Source organism: Atractosteus spatula, chromosome 7 (genome assembly GCF_055471065.1).
Source record: "Atractosteus spatula isolate fAtrSpa1 chromosome 7, fAtrSpa1.hap1, whole genome shotgun sequence".
Lineage (NCBI taxonomy): Eukaryota > Metazoa > Chordata > Actinopteri > Semionotiformes > Lepisosteidae > Atractosteus > Atractosteus spatula.
Genome location: NC_142712.1, coordinates 2,089,584 through 2,114,307, shown reverse-complemented (window position 1 = coordinate 2,114,307; position 24,724 = coordinate 2,089,584). Strand labels below are relative to the sequence as shown.

Genomic DNA, 24,724 nt, shown 5'->3' with positions numbered 1-24,724 from the left:
TAAATTGTACAACTAATAAGAACTGTTTAGTCAGAAGTAACAGCCAGCAGATTTCTGTTGTGTTCAGTTCCATGTGCTTAAGAATCCTTGAAAGTGAGTATTTCTGACACGCAGGAAGGGCGAAAAACCGAGCTCTCAACTTGTAGTCTCAACAAAGCAAGCAATTTTGTCATCAATCAGCGCTGAAGATGCAGATCTCCACTGGAAGGAAAACCAGCAGAGCCAGTGCTCCTCCAGGACCAAGACTGGGGAACCACTGCTCTAGATACACTCACAGGACAAAGTATTTAAACACCCCTCCGTTCCAGAAGCATGAAAAAGATCTGCTTCACCTTCACCAGAACAAGGAATCCCCCGACAATCCTCTGCACGGGCAGCATATCATAGCGGCTGCATCTCTGGACTCGTAACTGGAGGGTTGTGGGTTCAAGTCCCTCCTACTGAGGCTGCTGCTGTACCTGGATCAAGGTACTTTACCCAAGTTGCTCCAGTCCACACTGGGAACAGGCACCAAGATAGACTGCTGTGCAGAAGGGCAGTGCTCTTGGTTCACTTAACGCCAGGAGGAGCTCAGATGCAGGGATCTGTTACCTGGCCAGTGAGTGTCCGATCGGTTCAAGCCCAGAAAGCCCACAGAGCTGGGGACCCCCGCTTGGAGTGCCTACCTGAATTTGGCCTTCTCGTGCACCCACACGTACTGTGGGTCTCTGAGGCTGAGCCGGGCCAGGTCTTTCACAGACTTGGTCTGCGTGGCAGAGAAGAGCAGGGTCTGCCGGGTCTGAGGGAGGTTCTCCACGATGGCATTCAACGTGTCGGCAAAGCCCATGTCCAGGATCCGATCGGCTTCATCCAAAACTGCAGGGAGGGAAGATAAGACGGCTCACAAAGGGTTTTTCCCACCATCAACATCGTCCCGATGCCTAAATCCGAAGGCGACTCGCCCCAGAGAAAGCGGAGCCAGATGAAAAGGTGCCCGCATGTGACTGAGGACGGTCAAGGAGATGTGGGAGGAAGAAGAGAGAGGCGAGGCAGCAGACAGGGCTGCAAGACCCAGCTGAGAGGCTGATTACTGTCCCCAGCAGAAGGCAAGAAACAGGAACACAAAGCCGGCTGCCAGTCGCGAAACCAGCAGCTGCCAGGCGGAGAGAAGCGGGATACCCAGGATCTGCAGGCTGGAAGCGTGGAAGGCCGTGGTTTCGTCCATGTGCTGCAGCAGGCGCCCTGGGGTGCAGACGATAATGTTGGTGCGATGGATCCTCTCGGACTCGTGCTTCAGGTCCTGGAGAACATCGAATCGACAGCAGGAGCACAATCAAGAACAGCGCCATCCAGGTCTCACATCTGCACACAACCTGTTTCTATTTGCAACCCCAGTAATTCATCTCTTCCACTGTGAAGCTGTGCAGGTCTAATATCAATATAGGGCAACCAACTAGTGACAGTACAGCACAGCTTCTAAAGCCCTGTAGAGAGAGCTTGATCCTTTTATACTCTTTCCCTTCTCATTTGGGGAAAAGGGCATCTCTGATACGTCTTAAAATTCTTTGGATTGCTTTACTCTAATCACCTGCCTCCAGTTACATGTAAAACATAGACGTAGAGCATTTAAATGCTGTTCTAAGCACAAAAAACAAAACAAATATACAAAATCCCAAAACTGCTCACCCCCCGGGATTTAAGCATAAATAAACCAGAACTCGTTCTGCATTTCAACAACGTATTGACAAAACTTCCACTGCAGAGCGAACTGACTGATTTCATCTTGTCAGGGGCTCTAGGAGACGCAGGCAGGCGAAGCGCGAGGCAGCCTGTGCATAATCCACAGCAGAGCGAACCTGGCATGCGCTCAGGAACATTCCCAGCTTTACATGAAATCACATGCATTAAAAGCCTTCTCCACCGCAGAGAGGGGATGCAAGGTCACAGTCCGGTTGCTAAATAAGTGGAGATGGGGGGGTCTCGATTCATTCCAGCACCGGAGTGGTGCAGTACACAGCAAGGCCCACATGCAATTTAAACAAGGCAGTGGAACAAACCTTTCCTCCAATAATGAGCCCCGCTGAAAACTCATGGTTCTTCCCCACTTTGCGCAGGACCTCAAAGGTCTGGTAGGCCAGCTCTCTGGTGGGGGAGATGATGAGGGCGCCCAGCCCGTCCTCCGCTGTCCACTGCTGGCGGAACAAGCACTCCAGCACCTGCGCGACGGGAAAACATTCATCCCGCGCCAGCAAACCACAGCACAGGTTAGGAACTGAAGCAAGGAAATGGTTCTTCCTCAAGGACACATCATTCGAGGAATCTGGACATTTTAACTTAACAAAGCCGGGAACGTCGTCTATATTCAACTAAGGAACAAGTAATAGGTTTATTCCATGCTGAAAGAGAAGAGACAACACAAAGTTTTGGCTGTGAAGCCTTCTTCAGGTGTGAGCTGTCTTCTCTTTTCAGCATGGAATAAACTTACTACTTGTTCTTTTGCAGACTACGCATTCTGAGCAGCTACCCACCTGAACTTTATTGAACTAACCCGACTGAAATATCAACACAACACTTGCAGGGCCTGGATATGAGCTGATGTCTAGGAATCAATCCTGCCTCACAAGAGTCACAGAAAACCCTGGGCTAAAAAAACTGTTCAGCACCTTAACACAAGTCTACAAGTACTGGTAAGAAGTTAAGGAGCTGGCAGTGTTCACAGAACAGGGTTACCTGATCAGATGGACTTGTGCAGGTTTATATCTGACCACAGTCTAATTTACCAACATAATCTACTCTTCGGTGCATTTATGATCCAGCATGGATGCTAGATATAATAAGTAAATGGGCTCTAAAACTCATTCTAAATGAAAAACAGTAGTCTTTACATATACTGTAGTTAACATACAAATATAATATTTAATAAATTCTTGTCTCTTAAGCCATTTATTTATCCACCACTAAACAGTTCATAGAGAATGACTGATGCAATGGGACCTGGCACAGTGCCCCCTGACTCCTGAGGGACTTTCACAATTTAAGCTGGTGTCAGGACTAATTCTGAACCTCGATTAGTTACTAAACACCCTCTGAATCATAATGTTCATTTGGGTGCATCTCCGACCGCGATGCCTGTATCGTCAGCAATGAGCCACTCACGGGGATGAGGAAGGCCAGAGTTTTGCCAGAGCCCGTCTTTGCTGCGCCCAGCACGTCTCTTCCTTGCAGCGCCAAGCCAATCGTTTGCCTCTGAATTTCCGTGGGCAGCCGATACTGAGCTTCTAACAGACCTGGAACACAAAGACAGAGCTGAACACCCGTGGGGCACAACTGCGCACTCAATAAATTACAGCCGCCCCTCAATTTAATTTGTTCCATGTAAACTGTTTGCAAGGAGTAGATCAAAAATGAATTCCCTCAAGATTATACGTAACTTCCTCTGACTGCTTCCATAATCCCAGAAAAATCATACAATAAATATCAAATTTAAATATAAATATGATTTAAATAAATACTTGCTTCATTATTATAAAATCAGAAATAAATGTATCTGTTCTTTTTTAACGCTTGGAGTATGCTGCCTTCTTGTGGCCATTGTTCAAGAGATCCAATAAAAATGATTAAGATCAGCGGATTTCAGAATAGAAATGACTGGCTGGACAAGCACACTGATTAAGGCTAAAAATGAAACGAGCATCAGTCCTTCATATTTAATAACCATATTTAAATGGACTAGAACACTTAAAATTTATTTTTTATTTATGAGCATCCACAGAAAAAATAAAGACACCATTACAACCAATAGCGTTAGACAAGTACTTCACACACAGAAAGGCTGAAACGGCTACATCTCTTTAATTTGGGATGAAAATGAAATTTCGATTCAGGCATTCAAATTCGATTAATGGAATCGACACGATTTAAGTGAAAGTATATTTTGGATTGAAGGACGACAGGAGTACGAAAAGAGCTTCTAGGGAGCAGAAACAAATGTTCTGCCTCCTTATAAACACTGCCTTCCTGTATTTATAAAGTCTGACCATTCCACACTCCACTAAGTACAGCAACTCTTCTTACTGTAAACCGCTGTGTTCCGTGACCTCCTGTTAAATTCTCTAATTAAATCACAATGACCTCTGAATACCTTTCACGGTCTTCTTTGACAGAGGGAAATCTGAAAATTTCACAGCTTCTTTGGGATTGATCTGGAACACAAAAAAAATGCAAAAGGAACTGACGTGAAGGTAAAACGTTTGTAACAACACAATGAAGTGGGATTTGGGGGTCTGCTGAACAGCAGCTGAAAGCCGGCTGTGTGTACTGAACAGGGAACATACATTTCAAATATTATTTTGAATTCGAACGTGTTTCACGTGTCCGAAGCCTGCGAAAGGAATGTAACGAAGTTCCGAAACAAAACGTCGTATTTAAGAAACATATTTAAGAATCGTAATGATTCTGGTGAGGCGGTGCTATGTGTGCATTACCTCTTCGTACTTTTTAACCAGTTTATTGATGTGCTCTCTCTCGATCTGCCACTCAGGTTTCTTGCGTCTCTTATCCCGTTTAATGCGAGTTTTCTTCCTGTCATATTTCTTCTTCCACCGCTCGAAGTTCTTCACAGGATCCTGCGTGTCCTTGTTTTTACCCCCCTTTGCCTTCACTTTGGGAGCAGCCGGTTGTTTCCCCTGAGTTTCCCCGGCCATGTCGTCGCTGTTTGTAGTGAAGCACAATCCAGCATGGGAGCCCCAGGCTTCAGCGTGACTTCCCACCACAACACTGTCGGTCGCACAGAAGTGACGTCACACCCACACTTCCGTTTACGCTTCCAGCAATGGCTGTACTGTACAAAAAATAACTTTTATTAAGTGTATTAAGACCGTTAATACTTGTTGGTTTAATCCCATAGTTATTGAGAGATAGTAACGCCTTAGCTGTTATCTGTCTTTAATGTCAGAGAACACCATTTTGTAAAAGTGTTTGTAAATTCACCATTAATTGCTATTTAGTATGTGATATTCCTGGCACAAAATGTTATTCATATTAACTTTATTTAATATTGTGTTCAATTGTCTGCCTTCTTAGATTATTCTTTTTTTAGCTATTGTCTACCATGATGTCTTCGTTTGCTGTAAAAGTTTTTTTTTACTATCCAGGGCCAAGATGATGTTCTCATGTCCAACAGAAGGTGGCGCACTTTCGCCAAGGAAAATGAGCTGCATTTCTAATCGGATGTTTGTGGAAAGTACTGTAAATGAGCTTAGGATAGCGCACAACGTTTTTACTTTTTCCATATTATAAGATTATTTAACACTTTTATAATTTATCTTAAAGGTCAAATTCTTACTAGTATCTCTTATTGTCATGTTTGTTCCCGATCGATATCTCGTTGATAGCTAATGGCAATTCCAAACACAATCAGTATTTTCTTCGATTCGCACAATTTCATTTCACTCAAGGTTAATAACCGACAGTAAAGCGGATCTTTTGAAACGACCCCTTTGAAGTGCAGAGAACGTGCAGTCACTTTCTCTGACGTACAGATCCTGGCTGATAATCGGCAAATAGAAAAGGATATGAAGGCGGTACACCCATGTTTGCACAGCGAATGCTCCGAAGCAGAAGTTAGAGAGAGAAAGTATTTTTTAACTGACTGTACAAGGTTTGCAGGAGTTTACTCGGAAAACACCACAGCCCAGGGAGAAGTGTTAGTGTTAGTCCCGTGAGTCTGCAGTCTCGACCGACCTCGTTGTTCTGCGAGGTGGAGTGCTTTGATTTAAAGATATTGATTTAATAAATATTAAATATCATCTAGGTGGATGCTGCACATTGGTGTTGGTGGAGGGGATCCCCATTATCTGTAAAGCGCTTTGAGTGGAGTGTCCAGAAAAGCGCTATATAAGTTTAAGCAATTACTAATTATAATTATTATTATAAAGAAGTAAAATACCCCTTTGGAAAGCGAGAGTCACTTATCACCCTGACGACCATTGCCTTAAAAATAGAAATGCCTCGATTTATTTTGAATTTGCCTTGCAAGAGACCGAATTCTACGCGCCGTGGAGCCTTCTTCAGGTGTGAGAAGCCTGAAGAAGGCTCCACGGCCGAAACGTTGTGTTCTCTTTCTTCTTTTTTTTCAGCATGGAATAAACCTATTACTTGTTCCTAAATATGAAGATGATGATGATGATGATTAGAGCCGAAACCCAAGACTGGAAAGTCTTTCCGCATTTGCCTTCAAAATTAAAAAAAAAAAACAGAGACAACCGATCATGCATATACTAGAGCATGCCATGCACAGGACTTCCTTCTTGCCTATAAATAATAACCAGGAGCGCGATGGACCTGCGAGGGGACGGGGGGTTAACAGCGCCCCCCCTCACCTAGCGGCGGCCGGCCGTCATTGCTGGCGCTGCTCCCGGACACGCCTGCGCTGAGGTGAGCCCCGGAGCGCTTGGGCGAGCGCCTCGGCAGACGCGCAGCGTTCCTGCCTGTGCAAGGAATGGGGTTCGCCCTCAATTTCAAACCGCATTTTTGGGAGCCAGCTTTTTTTTTTTGTCTTTGTTGTTGTTGCTGCTGCTGGCAGCCCGTCTGTGAGAAAATGCTCTGGAGCGTCAAGAGTTAACAGCGAAGGCGAGAACAAGACCAGCCAGGTATAATGACAGCAGCGGGCGGCAGTGTGGATGTCAGTTGCCTGAGCAAGGACGAGGTGCGGGAGATCCTGGGAGTGCTGGAGAGAGACGAGCGCCTGAAGGAGACCGACAAGCAGAGGATCAGGTCAGGCAGCAGTTTGTCAGTGTTTCTCGCAACCCTTCACTGCTAGCTTGCGTGAGGGAAGAAAAAAGGCAAAACTGAAACCATTTTGTGTGCCATTGTATGGGATCGAGCGTTGCAACCGTTCACAAACATGTTTCTAATAATAATAATTTGCACTATAACTATAGTCAATTTCGATAGTACAACAGCTGATTTTGAAACTTTTTTTTAGGATTCTTGAAACTTGATATACATTTCGACGCGCATGTCACGACATCTGGTTTAAACAGGCGTTTTAAAGTTCTTCGCAGGGTGTTTCGGAAACTTTTCAAAAATGTGTTTTGAATCGACGTCTGCCGGGGTCCAGCTGTCGCGAAGCGACACCGCGACAGCGCTTTCGGCTCTGCGACGCGCTGCCTCTTCATTGATGCGAGGGCTAAACTGTCCTCCTACGGTCCTCTCTCTCTGTGGTATACAGTGTGCTTATCAAAGATTGTTTTTTTGCTGACCTGTAAAATAGACTGTTATAGCTCCAGCCCTTCGGGTCCTGAGCGGTACTAATTCCCAAGTTTAATGTTTAGCAATGTCCAGGTCTGTGTCACACACTCCCCGCACACCCACGCCCACTGTGGGCTTTTCTTACCTGTTTACAGACGGGTGGTGTGCTTTGGCACGGGTTCAGTCACCCACAGGAGCCCTGCAGTCCTTATCTGACACTTATCTCCCGACTCTCAGTGATGCCAGTATGATCACCGGCGCTCACGGAGCGCAACACAAGATTTAAGATCCTTTCGCAGGACTTACTTTTTGTCGTTTTACAAAAATAAGCCTGTGGACTATACAAGACCAGCTTGTGACATTCTAGAAAGCAGCCTGTTATGTGCAAAATTTATTAAAGACCAGATTTTGACAGTGGACTTGGCCTCAAGGTCTAGTTAAGAATGATGTTAAAGTTTTTGTAAAGAGACAACAGACTTTTTAGGAAACCATTTAAAGTTCAGTATATCACAGGGCTTTCCTGCCTGGTCCTGAGAAGCCCCAGACCGGGCAATTTTATAGGCGGCGTTTAAAACCACCCATTTCTGCAGGCCTGGACCTGTGTTTAGTTAGTCGGGTAGTGTGTTCAATCGAACATTTGGAACAAAAATCAGAATATTCTTTAGCCCTCAAGGATATGCATTCCCTTCTTAGAAATATTGTTTGTTCTTGGGGGAAATGTTTGTTCTTGGGGGAAAAAAAAACAGGTGATTTAGGGTGTGCTATAAGCTAACCTGGAGGCTCCCCAGGATCAGGGCAGGAGTGCCCTTGATTCAGGGTGACTTACTGTACAGGACCAACTGGACTGGAGCTCCAGGACCAGACTGGAGAGCCCCTGATTCAGGGTGACTTACTGTACACGACCAACTGGACTACATCTCCAGGACCAGGCAGGAGTCCCTGGTCTGTCCAGCGGATTAATTTGCAAACAGTAGAATTGTTGAAGGAATTGTGAAAACCTTTATACAGTATTTGTATTGGTAAAGTGCTGAATTGGTATATGGCAGTATTTTAATGTTGTTTAAAATGTGTAATAAAGTTCATTTCCAGTGTGCAACACAGTAAAATCTAAGCTGAGCTCTAAAAGACAGAAGCCCAGAGGTGGATCCCTACAGTCCCTGTTGGCCTTTCTTCCTGAGTCGTGCCAGACAAGTGCAGTAGATTCACTGCCTGATTGCCTTTCCCATTCTGATCTTATGTTGTTCGCATCAATTTTGTTTTGTGCTGACAAGTACTGTATAAATGAATAAGACATCATCTGTTGATTGTATCACCCTCTTTTGGATACAAGCTTTAACTGATCCCTGGAAACAGGTTCTAAGATTGCCGTAATTAAAGTGATTTACTTTGTTCTCTGACATGAAAACATCTGGCACTAGATCAACATCAGAGTGAACGTGAAAACAGAAAAACCGGAACACGAATCGACAGCAGGATTTAAAGCATTGCTTTATATAGCTGAACCTTTTCAAATCATTTCTATGGCCATCGCCCCACGTTTCTTCTCCTTTTTCCACGTTTCTCCTCGTTTCTCCTGATTTTTGATTGGCAGGATGAAAGGCTGTTTGAAATAGGACATAAAGCAGAGTTCTTCAGGGATGTTTGACTTGGCATAAATGACTGTCGGAGGGGTATTTTTAAGTTGATTTTGTGCAGACCTGCCTGTTGCATTTTGTCCCTGCCAGCTCCGGCTTCTGGAGAGTATATCCCCGAAGTAACCAGTTTGACACCCTCTGTAATTGCAGCATGGGTGTAGTATCATGACAACCTCATGCTGGGGCACCTGGCAGTGATCAAAGGTCTTGACAGTCACTTAGACCTGTGCTTTTATACCTTAGCGAGAGATTGTGTTTCGCTGCTGGTATTGATCTACCTGTGTGGCTGTGCATAAATGTGTTTGTGTTTTTATTACAGTAGTCCTGCTTGCTGGAATTATCTTATGGTTTTGCTTTTTCATGCTGCCATTGGTCTTGCCAGGTGTATAAAAAAAATCAACTCTCAAATCTAAGAGATCTACAGCAATTGTGATGTTGTGTGATTAGAGCTAATACATGTGCGCTACAGTATGTCACAGACTGTTCTGTTAATTATTGCTTTGTGTTGTTTTTTTGAAGGCAACTTGAGCACACAAGGAGAGATCTGAGGTGGCTGAGAGGTGTTACTGGACAGTGGTTTGAGGAAATTAAGAAAGCTAAGTACAAGAATGAGTCCAACGTGAACACCCTGCTGCAGCAATCTCTCCGGGTTAAGGACAGGAAGAAGCTAAGAGCAGGTGAGGCCCCTCACAGCAGGGAGAGTGTACTAGCTCCTCTAGAAGCATGGATGGTCCTCAGGGCAGCCTTTGGTTTCTTAAAAGAAGAATCCGAAAGCAAAGCCCACAGTGCCTGCTGCAGCTGTGTCAGGAGAAGCAAGATCAATCTCACAGGAGATTCGCAGCACCAGGTGAAGATGAGGCTTTGCAGTAAACTGACACTAGACTGAAAAATGGGTGTGGTAACTATTTTACTAAACATTTGGGACTGTTTTGTTGGGGTCTTTTTCAACACAAAACCATGTTTTTCAAAACAGACAAAAAGCCACAAAATACAAGAGGTATAAAAGAGAAACACGCCCAAAGAACGGAATTCAACCACTAAACACCAGGGGAAATTACACCAGTTCTGGAGACAGCCTCTGGCCAGGCTGTCAGTGCTTTAGCGCTAGCTAAGCGTAAAATGACAACGTAACGCACATCTTTCCAATATTGAGAACAATGTCTGCAAGCCAGTGCAACTGGGGGTGTCTTGGGGCAATACCTGAATATACCCCCCCAGGCTCACAAGACAGGTCTTTTCACCACAGCTAAACCCCTTAGCAGAAGTGGGTGTTGATTGATCTGCAGGGACTATTAACCACATCTGGATGTGTTGTTTTAAACAAAAGTATGGATATACTGTACCCAGCCTGGCCAAAGTGGCAAATGGTGGTATTAAGACAGCCTTGATTAATTATTTTTCAGAAATGTTTGTCACACCCGGTTTCCACAGCGTGATACTGTATACAACAGAACACAGAACATGCAGTTAAAGGATTATCCTGTGGTTTTCTCTCCTGGATATGCTCAGTTTTTGCTGTCTGTGGATGAATGGCCTTTTAATATAATTAAATATCGGATCATTTCATTTTAGAATTTCACTTTATTGGGGTTGCTCACAGGCCAGTTTTGTAACACTGACCAGCCACAGAAACATTAACTACATAGAAGGACAACTTTACACAGAGTAAATGCTAATGAATTATGCAACATGACGCATACTCCAGGACCTTAAAATATGTGAACAGTCTTCAAAAGCTTGTGTAAGAATATAATGTTCCCACGAGCCAACAACAGGCAGAAATGTTCTCTGAGGAGTCACAGAGTGTTGTATTATAAGAATTCTCTCCTGATATTTAAATATATAGACGATATATAAAGCTCTGTGTGTGTGTTCTTGGCAGTGCAATCATGAGAAGATAAACTGGCCATCTCTCTGGAAGGAGTGATGATAACCAGTATACATGGCCAGAAAAATATCCATAAAAAGCTGTTTGCTTCAGTGTGAAAAGTCTGTTTTTGGTATTTATTGTGTTTGAGTGTGGAGCCTGTTGGTATAAACATACAAGACGTTTTGTGTCTTTTAATGCTGGCAGGACTACTGTGACTGCTCTGTAGAAACTCAGAAAAGGCAGCTGTTTTCTCGGTCAGATACTCCAGCCATTAAGGTTTCTGTTTCTCCTCTAGTCATGACCTGTACACAAAAAGCCATGGATGGGATTTAATCCAAATTTTTCCTTTCAATAATAGTGAAGTGCTTTGTGGGTGTCTTTCTGGTGTCTCGCTTTAACACAAGGAGTTATAAATTATCCTCACCCAACACGATTTCTGCTGAGATCATTCTGGAATGAGCATGTGATCCGAAGGCCTCAGTCAGTATTCCCTGTGCTCCTCAGGAACAAGGGCTTATCCAGGCTGGGGCAGGACATTTGAGTACATCATTCAGGCAGGGGCAGTCCCAGAGCACAAGGGGTTCTGTGACCTTTCAGTGCAAAAAGCTTTACAAGTAAAATAAGCAAAATCATTGTTGCAGCTCCTTTCAGGGTCTATTGGTGTTTCTTCTTTAGATAAAAGATTTGAAATCTGAGAATACATGTAGAATATTGAGGTTGGTGGATCTGTCTACCTACCTGAATGAATTACGTCAGCATTACCTGTTTTAATTAGCTTTCAGAAGCTGGCAAAAGAATGCGAGATCTTGCATTTTACAGAAACACCCTGATGGACTGTGTTTATTCCAACTTTTGGAAAAGTCAATATCTTGTTTATATGTGCTGCACTGGTAAAAGCCTTTTCCAGAAAAAAAGGGGTAAAAAAAGGTGTAATCGTATATTCATTCTTTTCAGACAGTAAGAAAAGGCCATTTTAAGCAGGTCTCTTGTGTGCTGCGCCACCCTGCTACATTACCTTGAGTCACATGATTGAAGACTATTAAACTTTTGTAATTAATGAAGAAAGAAGAAGCATTCCTGGCCAAATCAGGTTTATGGGTCACCAATAACCACATCAAGGAAAGGAGAGTGGCTTCCAGACCAACTCATGGAATTTTCAATGCAGTGAATTTCTGCAATAAGAGTAAGATAAGATCACTTTATTAACCCTATACAATTTCTTGCATTAGGAATTTGTCTTTTCGCATACCCCAGCTTGCTCTCCATGAGACACACAGACAGGGAGAGAAGCTTGGGGTCAGAGCCATTTATACAGTGCCCCTGGAGCAGTTGGGGTGAAGGGCCTTGCTCAGGGGCCCAACGGAGTAGGATTCCTCTGCCGGCCGCGGGATTTGAACCAGCAACCTTCCAGCCACGGGCGCAGATCCTGAGCCACAGAGCCAATGTGAAATGGAAGAGAAATGAGAAATGGATCAAATAATTCCGCTCTGGTGGAATTTATAATAATAGATCAATATCGGAGTAGATTTAAATTCTACTGGAGCAGGGCATACAGACTTTTCATTTTCAGTAATAAGCTTGATACCTGTTGAAATACTGCAGCCCTGTGTTTTGATAGTTTTCTAAAATAAATATAAAATATAAAATGGTGAAGGGCATTGTCCAGCACTTCTAGAGCTACTCAGTTAATAACTGTCTATATATCCAGTTTTTTCAATGCAGAAGCATGTCAACCATAAACCTTCTATCTGCTCTCTGGTAGCAGATAGATAGAAACTCCAAGCCCAGTGCTTCACTGCCCTTCACCCAAAGGAAAGACACCTGTGAGTGCAGGATGCTCTGAAGGTTTGAATTAACCCAGGACACAGGACACTGCAGTGGCTTCACAATATGGAATGGCAGATGAGGAAGACCTCTTCTGGCAATGGAAGCTGCTTCTGCAGTCCCGAAAGCACACAAATATCCCTTTTGGCACCATGAATGGGCTTCTTGAACTAGAAATAGGCATTGAAATGTGTTCTCAAAAGAGTTATTGAAAATAAAAGATGGGTTTTTCCTTTTGACTTAAGGTCCAGTCATTTTTATTGTTCCTGTCTTCCAGAGCTTAAAGTGGGGAAGACGAGAGCTGTGGGAGGCTGCAGTGATGACATGACCGCAGGCGCCGTCTTGAACGGCAGCCCCTTCCGAAATCGGTTTGCCTCTTTCTTCGCCTTAAGGAAAAAGCACAGGTAAAGGAAAGAGCCCAGTCATGGCCTTCACCGTATTATTTTGTGCTCATGCAGATGATTGCCTGACATGATGCATGCAAGAAATCAGTGCTCAGACCAGCCATGCTGTTATCTTCCTCAAAGTGAATGATTAACCGGGAGGCCCTGTGGAGCTGCCCTTTGCCCTCTGAGTCTGCTGAACTGTTCCTGATTTGCAGGTGCTTTCTGCCTCTTGGGATGTACCAGTAGGGTGTGTTGCATCAGCTACCTTTTCCCTTTAGAAAGCAAGATAACTTGCCATGAATGACAGTGGTTAGAGCCAGGTAAGACTATTCCCAGCTGTCCATTGCCTAAGGTAGCACAGTCCCCAGGGAGGCTGCCATAGCGATCTTTGTGGTTTGTTGTTTCTATCAGCCCATCTCTGCTTAGTCATGCCTGAAGAATGATTACACAACAGTGGACTACAGCGGACAATAGAAGGGCAATTTCACACTCAGTGTAAGACCAACACCTTCCCTTTATTGGTTACTGCAATTACAGCTTAAACACATTACATTAACTCTTCGAAGAGCAGCCTGACGTGAGGATAAATCTGAAAAGAAAGCAGGGCGAAGCTAGAAAGCAGGCTGGGGGAATTAGGTGTTTGGTGGATTCTGTCATAACCTTATTATGTCTATTGAAAGGTTAATATTCCGGATAAGCATGGGATCTCATCTCCAGGGATGTTACAGTTGTTTCCGTAATGTGAGATGTGTAGTACGGCTTGCTTTGTTTTGTTTTGCTCTATAATCCTGGTGGATAATAACTCTTAGCCCTGCTTGTCACCGGAAGCAGTGGTGTGTAAAAATAGGAAGGACCCGTGTGTTGGAATGCTGCCCAGCTTGTAACACTGGGGAGCCTGGGCGGTCTCTGCTATTTGGGCTGATGGGCTGAGTGTGATGACGGGCTCAGCTTTCTTATTAAAGAGCCTTCAATAAATACACAAGACCTGTAACTAAAGTCAGGGATACCCAGAACATTAATGCTCTTTGAAGCTGCTTGAATAAGAGGATGGGGGGCCTGACTGGTCCTTGTGCTGTATCAGTACTCAAGCACTGCAGGATGGATAAGGAAGGCAAACCAAAAGGTGTCCCTGCTTTACAGATTGCAAAACTGTCAGTGAAAAACTGTTTCTGGCATAGAGGCATAAGCATTAAGGCAGTTGGAACGTAGGAATTATTTTGTAAAATTTTAATTCCAGCCTCCACATTCAGATTTGCATTTCAGGGCAGTGTGGTTTTGTAAAGTACAAAAATAAGGCGAGATGTGAGAATTGTTTTTTTTAACCTGTAATTGTTTTTACAATGTTTTTTTCTTCTCGGTAGCACGTACCAGGACGCAGTAAGGAAGCGACTGGGAGAGGAAGCAGAGGTGAGCACCTGGGGGCAGACTGGGAAGAATGTGAAGTGTTTGAGTTTGGCTGTTTAATCTTTTTTTTTTTGCTGCCGTTAAAACAAACCAGGGCTGTGATTGATTTAGACAGACGCATGAACTCCTTGTGAAACCCTTCAAACAGCCCGTGTGCGGGTGAGAGGGCAGACTTTGCTTCACAGCGGGGATGAAGTAACCCTGTTCTGGTTTTTGGCAGAGGGGCAGATGTTGTTTACCACACCCAGCTGTTTTGGTTTTGAGAAACACATCAGGGGATGAATCACTTTGTCTAATGTGGCAGTTGCTAGACAAGGAAGGCATTTCAGTTAAACACAACTGCAGCTCTAACCCACAGTCAACCCAAACGGCTGATGTCTTACCCTTCTGCCAGTTTTGCACTCCTACGCAGATCACATGTTACTGCTCCCACATCAACAACAAAATGGTTGTGCCTCCAATCCCAAGTGAAGCGAAAGTGTGACTGAATTCTTGCCCTTTCCACTCCCAGTATGGTTCCTGTAAGAGACTGCAAGACAAGAACTGCAAGAATTCCCACATGAAGCAGCTTTACCTATAAGATCAAGTTTCATTTGAAAGTTAAGGACCACATCGCACATCAGCAGGGATGTGCTTGCTGTGAGTGTGTATATACACACACATGCACGCACACACACACACACACTTACACAGAGGGCCTGTTAGGATAGCAGCATAGCTCAGATATTTGTACCAGAGCTGTTTATGCAATTAAATATTTTGTACATATTTCACGCAGTAACATGGAATGAAAAATCCCAACATTATTGTAAAACGTTTAGAAACAGAGGTGGCTGTTTTTCTTTTTTCTCTTTTGCTAATTAGGATTTGGAGACAGATACCCCTGACCCATGGCAAGGCAGGGCAGCAATCATTTCTGACTTCAGCTTTAATTGCGGAAGAAAGCAGAGGCTCAGAAAGCTTAAGTTACAAAAAATGAAGTTGATAAAGCGAAGGAATCCAGGCGAAACTATTTTCAGAGCCAGCATGAGGAGTGTTGGCAGACACAGAGCCCAGGTGCTTCTCTGCTGCTCCTCAGTTCTGCTGTCACTCGGGTCAGGCTGCAGATGGGGAGATTTGGGACAGGGGACAGCTGCGCACGCCCAGGCCGCTGTCCCCCGTGAGCACGTGGCAGCAAGGCGAGAGGAAATGACCGCGATTCCCTGTGTTTGCAGCCGGACCAGGCGGACACCGGAGCCTCGCACGATGAGCAGGACAAACAGGCCGCGGAAGGAGACTCTCGCCGCCGGACCAGCCGCCCGGACAGACAGCTGGAAGAGGAGGTCTTCACTGGTGAGTGGTGGCTCCAGAGCTGCTGTCTTTAACAAGCACCCGGGATCCAGAGTCGGAGCGGTAGTTCAGCTGGGATTTCCAACATGCATTTCTTCTCCCAGATTCGTTTGTGCACATGAAGGGAGTCCTGGTGCAGCAGCTGGAGAGGTGGCAGTCGTGTGAGAAAGTGTGCTCGCAGTGGCAGCGGGCCTGTGTGTTCAGCAGGAGCATGTGCTGGCTCAGCCTGGCAGCTTTTCTCCATTTCCCCCTGTGGCCTCCTCAAAGCACCTTAGTCTGTCAAAAAATGAGTCATGATGCGTGACTGACACACTGTTCAGTGCTGTCAGTTATTTAAAAAAGTCATTTCCTACAGCCAGAAAACTGTCACACTCTGCACATAGGGACATTCATAAAGTTTTTTCAGCATCAAGTGTTTCCCTTAGTATCATATTCGTTATAACAGGGCTCAGTTCTGGTACAGGATAATGCTTTTTCTTTTATACTGTTTGATCCATTGGCTTGATCTCCAATGAAGCCAAGGCTGTGATTATTTCCTCATTTTGTGCATTCAGATATTGAACATGCAACCCTCAGTCCTCACTGTACACTGTGCCTAATCTCCTCGAAGACTCGGCTCCCTAAGTGGCTATTGTTGTTATAGTAATTATCCACACTTCCTGGCACAATTCCTAAAAACAGACCACTGTACAGTACAAGACAGTACTATACTCTCCGGGTTACAAAACACTCAACTTCAATTCATGAATGTTTTTTTTTTTATTTTATTGCAGAATACAGTGTGATGTATACAATATACTGATATATTATTACATGTGGGCTATGCAGTGCATAGAAAAAAATAGGAACCTAGTTCAAGCAAAGTATGAAATAGTAAATGTGCACAATGTCCCCTGATGTGAACTTCTGTAGAAATCAAAGACTGTCTTGTATGGTAGCTTCTGCAAGTCACTTGACATTCCAGGGGAGGAACCGGGGGAAGGAGAGTTTGAGAATGTTTTGTTCACTTTCCATTGTGACGAAGACTAATCCACATTTCTCACGCTGGGTGTGCCTGTATTGCATGTCCAAGAGAGACACAAGCCTCTACTCGACAGTAATCCTTTGTTTTCCTTTAAAGTCTTAGGTGACCTCGACAACAGACTCACTGAACCGGATCAGGAAATTCTTGGGAACCCGGGTGCCAACTGGGCTGAATTAGAACAGAAAGAAGATCTCAACCAAGAGGAAGCAGCTGGATTGGCGCTGCCGGACAGAGACGAGTCAACAGCGGGGCTGCTACAGGAGGAGCAGAGCCAGCAGTCGACCAAGGACACCCGTCATGCGCGTCTGACAGTAACCGCACAACATGGCACGGCGAAGGGACCAAGAGGCACAGCTGTCACTGACACTGAAGGGAAGGACAGAGTGACACGGGGTCCAGCAGCAGACCTGCAGACGCCGGTGGCTGAGGAACGCCAGGCCAATTCTGCAGGGAGCAGTGAACAGTGGCCTGTGATCGACTTGTCTGCGCTGAGGAGGTGCCAGTCACTGACTTCTCTGAGTTCACAACGTCAAGAAAATGAGAACTTCGATTCGAAGTCTGGATTTATCCCGTTAACCTGTCCAACCTCCTCCGTTATGGCTTCCGATACCATGAGACTGTTGGCAGGAGGCATGACTCGGCAGAAAAGAGACTTTGCGGATTCATACAAACTAGAATGCAGGGTGGAAGCAAAGGAAAGAGATGCTTTCAAATGGAATCGCGCTGTCAGTGTGGACTGCGCTGCCCCACTTACTCGCAGGCATGCTATTTCTCAACCTCTTTTCACCCTGAAGAGACAAACAAAAACTGAAAGAGATGTATTTTGTGAAACCAACAACCGCCAAGCGAGAAACCTCTCTCCCCACTCTCCAGTTCTGGTAGTGTCCACTGGGAGCAGACATAGAGAAGGAGCCTGTTGGCTTGTGGGTAGTGACCCTCTGAGCAGTAAAACAGTCGAGAGCCCCGTTTTTGACTCCTTCTCAACTGTCAGGAAAATGGGATGTTTTCGAAACGCAGGAGACAGTAAAGTCAGCTCACCACAAGGAAAGCATCAGTCTGAGCGTCCTACACAAGACACTCTCAGCTACGGGGGGTTTTCACAGACCAGTCTCTGTAAAGCACACCGCCCCGTGTATCAGGGGGAGCAGGTCACTGGCCCAGGGTTTCCTCTGAGGAGATATAATTCTGGACTCCTCAGGAGGACCAGCAGCGTTCCTTTTGATCCCAGCGAGCACTCTCCGCATTCTCTCCCCTGTACTACTCCCTTCACGAGCACTCCCAAAAACAGCCCTGGGGAGCAAGGCGGAGCATCCCAAGATTCCTACAAGGCACTGAGCCTCAGCGCCAATGGGAAACCACCGCCTTCTCCCCCAAGATACAGCAGGGGCGGCCTGGGTGAGGACTACGGGGAGAATGTAGGATGTAGGAGGCAGTTCTCAAGAGCAGAGTCTCTGCTGTGTCTGTCAGGTGCTGGCTTGAGCCCCCCGCCGCTCGGTCGTGCCTCTGCGGGCAGTGGGGCCCAGTGGGGCCCAGCGCATCACGCGCAGGACGACGTGGGCTCTCACGGCCTCGCTCGCCAGCCGTCCCCGGTAGAACGGGACACGCGGCGGGCTTCTGTCCAGGAGAAATCTACCCGAAATCCCGTCAACAGTTTTCCCAGCAGAGACAGGAACACGAGTGATGGCGAAACCAGCTCAGCGCCACAGCCAAGCCCCACAGACACGTATTCTCTTCATTCCCAAAAAAACAAGTACAAAAGCTCCCCCGGTCCAGGTCTATCCAGCAGCCCTGCCTCACCGTCCAGATCCCCCCAGAGTGAAGACGGATCAAAGGCTTGTCTATCCCCACAGCATCACAGCCCCAGCTGTGGGTCCTTGTCCCCAGCAAGGCGTTCATCTGACCAGGAGATGCAGTGCAAGAGCCACCCTTCCCCTGCCACCCCAGGGGGTGACAGCAGGGCCTTTCCTTACTGGAGGAGTGTTTCTCGGGGGCGTCCCAGCTCACACTTTGTCTTTGATCTTAACGAAGGAACTAGCGACGGCGGCTCGCCCAGAGGTGAGCTTCAGAGCCGCTGCCGAGATGTGGTTCCTGACCTTTCACCACAATCCCTCCTTCCTGTGCCCACCAGCAGGTACGGGAGCAGACTGAGCACTTCCCCCACAAGCAGCTCTGCTCGGACCTCGCCCAGCAGCACCTCCGAGCAGCTGTCACCTCTTCCTGCCCATCACAGGAGGGCAAAGTCGTATGACTTGTACAGGGATGGCAGCGACTCGCCGGAAACGGAAGATGACAGCCCATGCCGCGATGCCCGCTGGCCCCTCGCGGATATGAGATCTGCGTCTGAGAGGATACACCGCATAGCCATGCAGTATAATTTGTCTCCCCCACCCCAGGCCGCAAAACCAGATGACAAGGAGAGTCGCGTCAAAAGGGATGGGTCGGGCACAAGCTGGGCCACTCTGCCCAAAGAACCTGCTCCGTTCACGTCGGATTTGCCGGGCCACATTTCAGACAGTCCACCTGGGAAAACAACAGGTGTGGAGCGGTGCTCCCCCAGGTACAGAAAAGATGCCTCACTGCCCCCGACGACTGAAAGCATTCAAGTTCATCCCAGACCTCCCACACATAACACACTTACTGGAAATGACAGTTACATCCGTGCTCATGTGGACAGCAGAGTCCTCGTGCCTGATGGAAATGGGGAAGCCAATCCAATTAAAAACACAAATGGACGGAATGATGCAGGAGCTCCCTCCCTGATGAAGCCATGCGGTCTGACAGATGAAGGGCGGACTGTAGCTAAGCCCCTCGGGTCTGATCCTGCAGCTTCAGTAAGGACTCCAGGAAGCAGTCCATTGGAACAGCCTCTCAGGAAGTGCGTCCTGAACGGGAGCAGACAAGACCAGAGAGGTCCGCCCGATGTGGGAGGTAAGCAGTCTTCCACTGTCGGAGCAAACGGCACTGCCCCATTAGTCAAAGACAGAAAAGTTGAGCAGGTCCAAAATCGCACAAAGATGACCTTCAGTGCCAGGTGGCGTGAGGAGGAGGTACTTACATCAAGGAAAAAGAGCAAGAAGATGGTGGAAGTCTCGTCGACAAGTTCCGGGCAAAGACCTGAAAGCCCCAGAGAAGTGGACTGGCATGAAGAGATAATCAGGGTGTATTTAAAGCCTTTGAACAATAATAACAAGCTGGTAAATGATAATTACCACCTGCAGTATTCAAGCATCCAGCAGACACATGGACTAAGAAAGGGCAGCGTACCCGAGGACATGCAGGCCAGTAGTTATGAAAACCCGAGCAGTCCAGAAAGCATAAAAGATATAAAGGTGAACAGAAACCAATGGCCTTCCAAGGATTATGGACCAGTCAAAAATCAATGCTTTTCTCCTACGGGTTACAGCACAATCCCTGGGAGGAGGTCATCTGCCAGCCCGAGGCTCGGCGGTGACAGACCTGACTTTCTGGAAGATGTGGAAAACGCGAATGTGGTATTCTACAGCAAGTCTGCTCGGAAAGACAGCACCTCCCTACGTGGAGGCGACTCGCATTGTGCTGCAGGGGAACATCCTGCAAACTCAAAAGGTCTGAAAAACCCACACAGCCCCGTCGAGCGTCTCTCGTCCGCAGAAGCACGGCCGAAGCAGGGCCGGTCTTACTCGGTGAGCAGCGTCCACGTCAGCCGGCCGTCTGGGTACGACCAAATATCCACAGCCGCAAAACTCACGAGCGAGAGAAGTCTGGACGCTTTCTCCCGAGCACGGTCCTATGCCTTCTCTTATGACCCGGACAAAAGCTCGGAGTGTGACAAGACGGGCAGGACTCTTCTTCGCACAAGAAGAGGGTACAAAGTCAAGCCCCCAGAGATTCCCATATACAGCGCAGAGCAGCAGGCTCAGTATCTGGGCCAGATTAAGAAATCCCTGACCGTGGGACGGATCTGGAAGCCGGGCTGCTTTGAGAACCCTACATCGCTGAAGGATGAAGTCTCTCCCTCCTCCTCCTCCCCAAGATCAAGGCTGTGGAGCTCTTCCTCCGCCAGCAGCTTCACGTCCCAGGACAGCCCATCTCCCCAGGGCCTGATGCCCCCCGGGAGCTACAGGAGCACCCCCTCTGCCTTCGAGGGGTCTGACTCTGACACCACCACCGACGATGAATACTACCTGGACGCGGACGAGCGGGACAGAGAATCAGAACTCTGAAGCCCCGGACCATATGGGGATTCTCGTTTTTTACAGACTTTCCCTTCTTTAAAGAGAGGGGTAAAATTGGCTTGTGGTTGTAGTAATTGTTCCAGCTTGTTTCTCTTTATGTTTGGTCACTCTTTGATTTCTTATTTTCTGCCATTCAAACCACACTCCAGCTTTATGCGGGGTTTTTTTTCCAGTGTGATGCTATCGCCCAGAAAATCTCATTATGACGTCCCAGTGTTTGTTTTTAAGGGTGACAGCAGGTATCGTTTCAGTTACAGCTTGTATCTTTTAGCATCACTGCTGCCAATATTCTGTCTGGCTACAACAAAGAGAGATAAAGATAATTCCATGCTAAGTCTTAGAGTAAATGTTGCTGTAAATGCTTGTTCGAAGCTTGAAGTACACTTAGAAAATTGCACAATATAAAAAATACTTACTGCCAAAGAGTTTAGAGCACTTGACCATATTTCCAAATTCTACAGCAGATTTCTCCATTGAATTTCCTCAGTTGTAAGAGTAGAAACCAGTTTCACAGTTTAATCTAATTGTTTGCATGATTACTTTGAAAACAAATATTTTTGACTAATTCATGTTCTTATTCACCAAAGCCAGTAAACCACCAGTACGTTGAGATACGTAGCTCCTGTATAATTAGACATTTCAATCAAGGTGAACCATTTTTGTAGTCAGACAGTTGTTTTCTTCTTTAACGATGCACAAAAATTTAGAAAACACCTTTGAAAATGAGTCGTGCATTTCTCAGAATAGCACTTCTGCATGTGAAGCTCAACAAAACAAAGGCACTTTAGTTGACTTTCAAATTATATATTATATATATTTGTATTTGATAGGCTTTTGTTATGGCAGACTGCACCAGCTGTATTTACCAGCAAATTAAAAATTATGGTGTATTTTTAGCTTAACCATCATGAAACTCCTTTGGTATTTGTTCTAAAATGCCTTGCGCTTGTATGGTACGTCTCATCCCAAAGGATCCCAGAGCACTTTACATGCGGCCCTTCAAGTAACCCTGAAGTGCTGAAGCCACCTATGAGAGAACAGTACAGCCGTCTCTGTGCCATTGAAATGATGTGGAACTTTAGGGAGGCCAGACTGTACAAGCCCAGAGTGGGATCTATCCAGGACCCCAGGGTTAACACCCTGAGGATATAAACAGTGCCTTGGGAACTTTAATGACCACAAGCGGTCCGGACATCTGTTTTAACATACTGTGTCATTCAAAGGAGAAAACACCATACAGTAGTGACTCCTGTCGTCACCCTGGCTTGGAGGTGAGGGAGAAGAGCACCACCTACTGGTCGACCAACACCCCTTACAGCAGCAGCCTGCTTTTCCTGAGAGCAGGGCGCAGGCGGTCATGACCCTGGGGGCTCCTGTGTCTGCACATTTCCCGGGTCTTTTCAAAGCCGAAGCACATTAAGGGCAAGGAGAAGTCGTTAAATTGGTGCAGCTGAGGCAACAATGAGCTTTGTCTGTGAAGAAACCCCAGTAGTGCCCAGACCCCTGGCTGGCCCACCCCTGCCTACGCAGTACCCCATCCCAGTGCAGTCGAGACACAGCCTTGGTGAGCTCGGGGCCCAGGCTGGTGCTGCTCCCAAGTCTAAATCACAGAGCTTGTGTTTCATTTTACGTGCTCCGGTGAACAACAACCAGAAGGCACATGAAATGTGGGGGAGGGGGCGGGGGGTGAAAAACCTTGATCATGTTCCTGCTTCTGGTACTAGGCTGGATTTTTCAAATTGTGTGCATACATAGTTATTTTGAAAAAAACTTTAAAGGTATACATTTCTTTTAAAATATTTTAAATGAAACGGTTTACAGCTGAATCTTTATATCACACTTTTGGTCTGTACAACTAAAATATCTGAATCTCATTTGAAATTGTGAACATTTACAAAATGTACAGAATTGCATATATATATTTAAGATGACAGCTAACAGGTTATCATATTGAATGTGTGCATTATGTTGTACATGTATATTTTTAATAATGTCTTATTTAAGTTTTTTGTGGACAACTGAATGTATTTGTTTTTTTACTGTTTTAAGTAAGAATGTTAATGTAAAATAATAAAGTAATAGCCAAAAATTACAGTTTAAGATTATTTTGATAAAGGGATAAGCTACAGAGAAATTGCATATATTTATATAAGTAAACTGTTCAATTTCCTTGTCTGTTGAAATTAAAGGAATGATCTTACATTTTTATTTTGCTACAATCTTATTTGTTTATTTGTTATATAGTGATGCTTTATTTTGGTTTGAAAACAGTGTGCTTGACTATTTCACGGGAGTGCGAAATTCCTTTTTTCATTTAAAATAAGTAAAGTTTTAAAATGTGAGTTTAAGCTTTGTTGTCTGGATCCTTCTTCATTTTGGTGTTTCAAAGATGATTCGCGGCTCTGTATAATTCTTTTGTGCAAAGGTTGTGAATGGTTTTGCAGTTTTGAAAATGTTGCTGTTAAGAAGAACTGGGGAAAACGCCCTCTAGTACAAGATGGTTTGTTTTAGTAATGCTGTGCATGAAACAGAAACCATTTGTATTTTATTTTATCAAAGGGAGTATGTAACTTAATGTGTTTTTATGTTACGTATAACAGGATGTCTTAAGAGCAGACAGTAGTTTCTAATGTAAATTACTGAATCACTTTTCTGGAGATGAGCCACTTATTAAAACAGCACTGTTTGAATAATAAATACCATTTAGGTTAGGGTTGTAGGAGTTCAGAACAAACTACCCAGCCACGTGACTGAAGCCGGCACTCTGGCTTCTCTCAAGAAACAGTTGGATAAGATTCTTGGATCAATCAAGTAAGAATGACAAAATGGGCCTGCTATCATTTGTAATTGTTCTTATTTTCTGAACACTGCTAGTGGTGACCAAAGACTTTGTTCACATGAAGAGTAGCTGTGGTTGTGATTTTTAAACGTACACAGGAGACAGAAATCCTAGCAGGCAGAATAAGCATGTGAATGTACTGTAGTTTCAATTTTATAGATCATCATGTACATAAAAGTATACCCTTTATAGTAACTGATAACCATGGGTGTGAAAATGCACTGTGTTTTAGAGTTCTGCACTGCCCAGAATCTTTTTTAATTAACACTTGTTTACATTTGAGTGTGAGACTATTCATTTAACATTTAAGAGCTCAGATAACAAATACCAGCAGACCACGTCAAAACACGTTAAATACAGGCTATCTTTCAGTTCACTAAAGTTTTTATTTATAAGTTATACTTTGCAAAACAAAGTGTTTAAAATGTCAGAACATAAGGGCCATATTTAATTTTTGCAGGTAATTAAGGTCATTGGTAAACGAGGCAATAATGTCTCTGAGCAATAAATCAAGGAGAGTACCATTGACTGCCAAAATGAAAATGTTTTAATGTTTTTTATTATTTTTAGTGTTTATAGTGGTAGACGCGGCATTGTTGAGGTGATGATGGAAAGAATTTACAGAATAAGTGAATGGGTTGCAAAAGAGCCATTGTGAAGGATCCTGTCAGCTTGACTTAGGGGTTGTTTAGGTACTGCTTGGCTTTAATAATTGAAACTTACAAAACACGCCCTGTGTTCCACCTCAAAGTGTTCTCTCACCCAAAGCATTTTTATCACCATTATTATTATTATAGTAACAGTTAGACCTGTTGTCTGTCAGGTCCTGACAAAGACCAGCACGCCCTGCAGTCATCACAGAAAGGAACTGCTGCTTTAACACCCATTGTACCTCTCGACATTCGGCTCTTGTGAAAGAGAGGGATTGTTCGTACGTCATCGCAAATTCTGTCAGCAGCTTGAACCGCTT

At 45.2% G+C, this 24,724-nt stretch overlaps 2 protein-coding genes across 4 annotated transcripts in view; one reads left to right on the top strand and one right to left on the bottom strand.

The window, feature by feature from the left end:
• The window catches only part of ddx10 (DEAD-box helicase 10), a 107,756-nt gene extending 103,005 nt beyond the window's left edge, over positions 1-4,751 (bottom strand). For both annotated transcript variants that reach the window (XM_088922082.1, XM_088922083.1), the window contains exons 1-6: positions 4,464-4,751; positions 4,121-4,181; positions 3,136-3,266; positions 2,037-2,195; positions 1,159-1,279; positions 666-855 (exon numbers count right to left, since the gene is read on the bottom strand). In XM_088922082.1, coding sequence (XP_088778208.1) covers positions 666-855; positions 1,159-1,279; positions 2,037-2,195; positions 3,136-3,266; positions 4,121-4,181; positions 4,464-4,682 — 881 coding nt within the window. In that variant the 5' untranslated portion in view covers positions 4,683-4,751. The remainder of the gene's footprint in view (positions 1-665; positions 856-1,158; positions 1,280-2,036; positions 2,196-3,135; positions 3,267-4,120; positions 4,182-4,463) is intronic.
• A 1,813-nt stretch (positions 4,752-6,564) lies between these two features.
• Positions 6,565-23,011, top strand: LOC148830076 (uncharacterized). Of its 2 annotated transcripts, XM_088920353.1 has the most exons (6): positions 6,565-6,753; positions 9,384-9,541; positions 12,836-12,962; positions 14,306-14,351; positions 15,563-15,680; positions 16,798-23,011. In XM_088920353.1, the coding sequence occupies exons 1-6, from the start codon at positions 6,635-6,637 to the stop codon at positions 20,901-20,903; spliced, it is 4,674 nt and encodes a 1,557-aa protein (XP_088776479.1). In that variant the 5' UTR covers positions 6,565-6,634; the 3' UTR covers positions 20,904-23,011. The 2 variants fall into 2 exon arrangements, with proteins under 2 accessions (XP_088776479.1, XP_088776480.1); XM_088920354.1 differs by lacking the exons at positions 6,565-6,753; positions 9,384-9,541 and adding an exon at positions 11,533-11,917.
• The last annotated feature ends 1,713 nt before the right edge of the window (positions 23,012-24,724 follow it).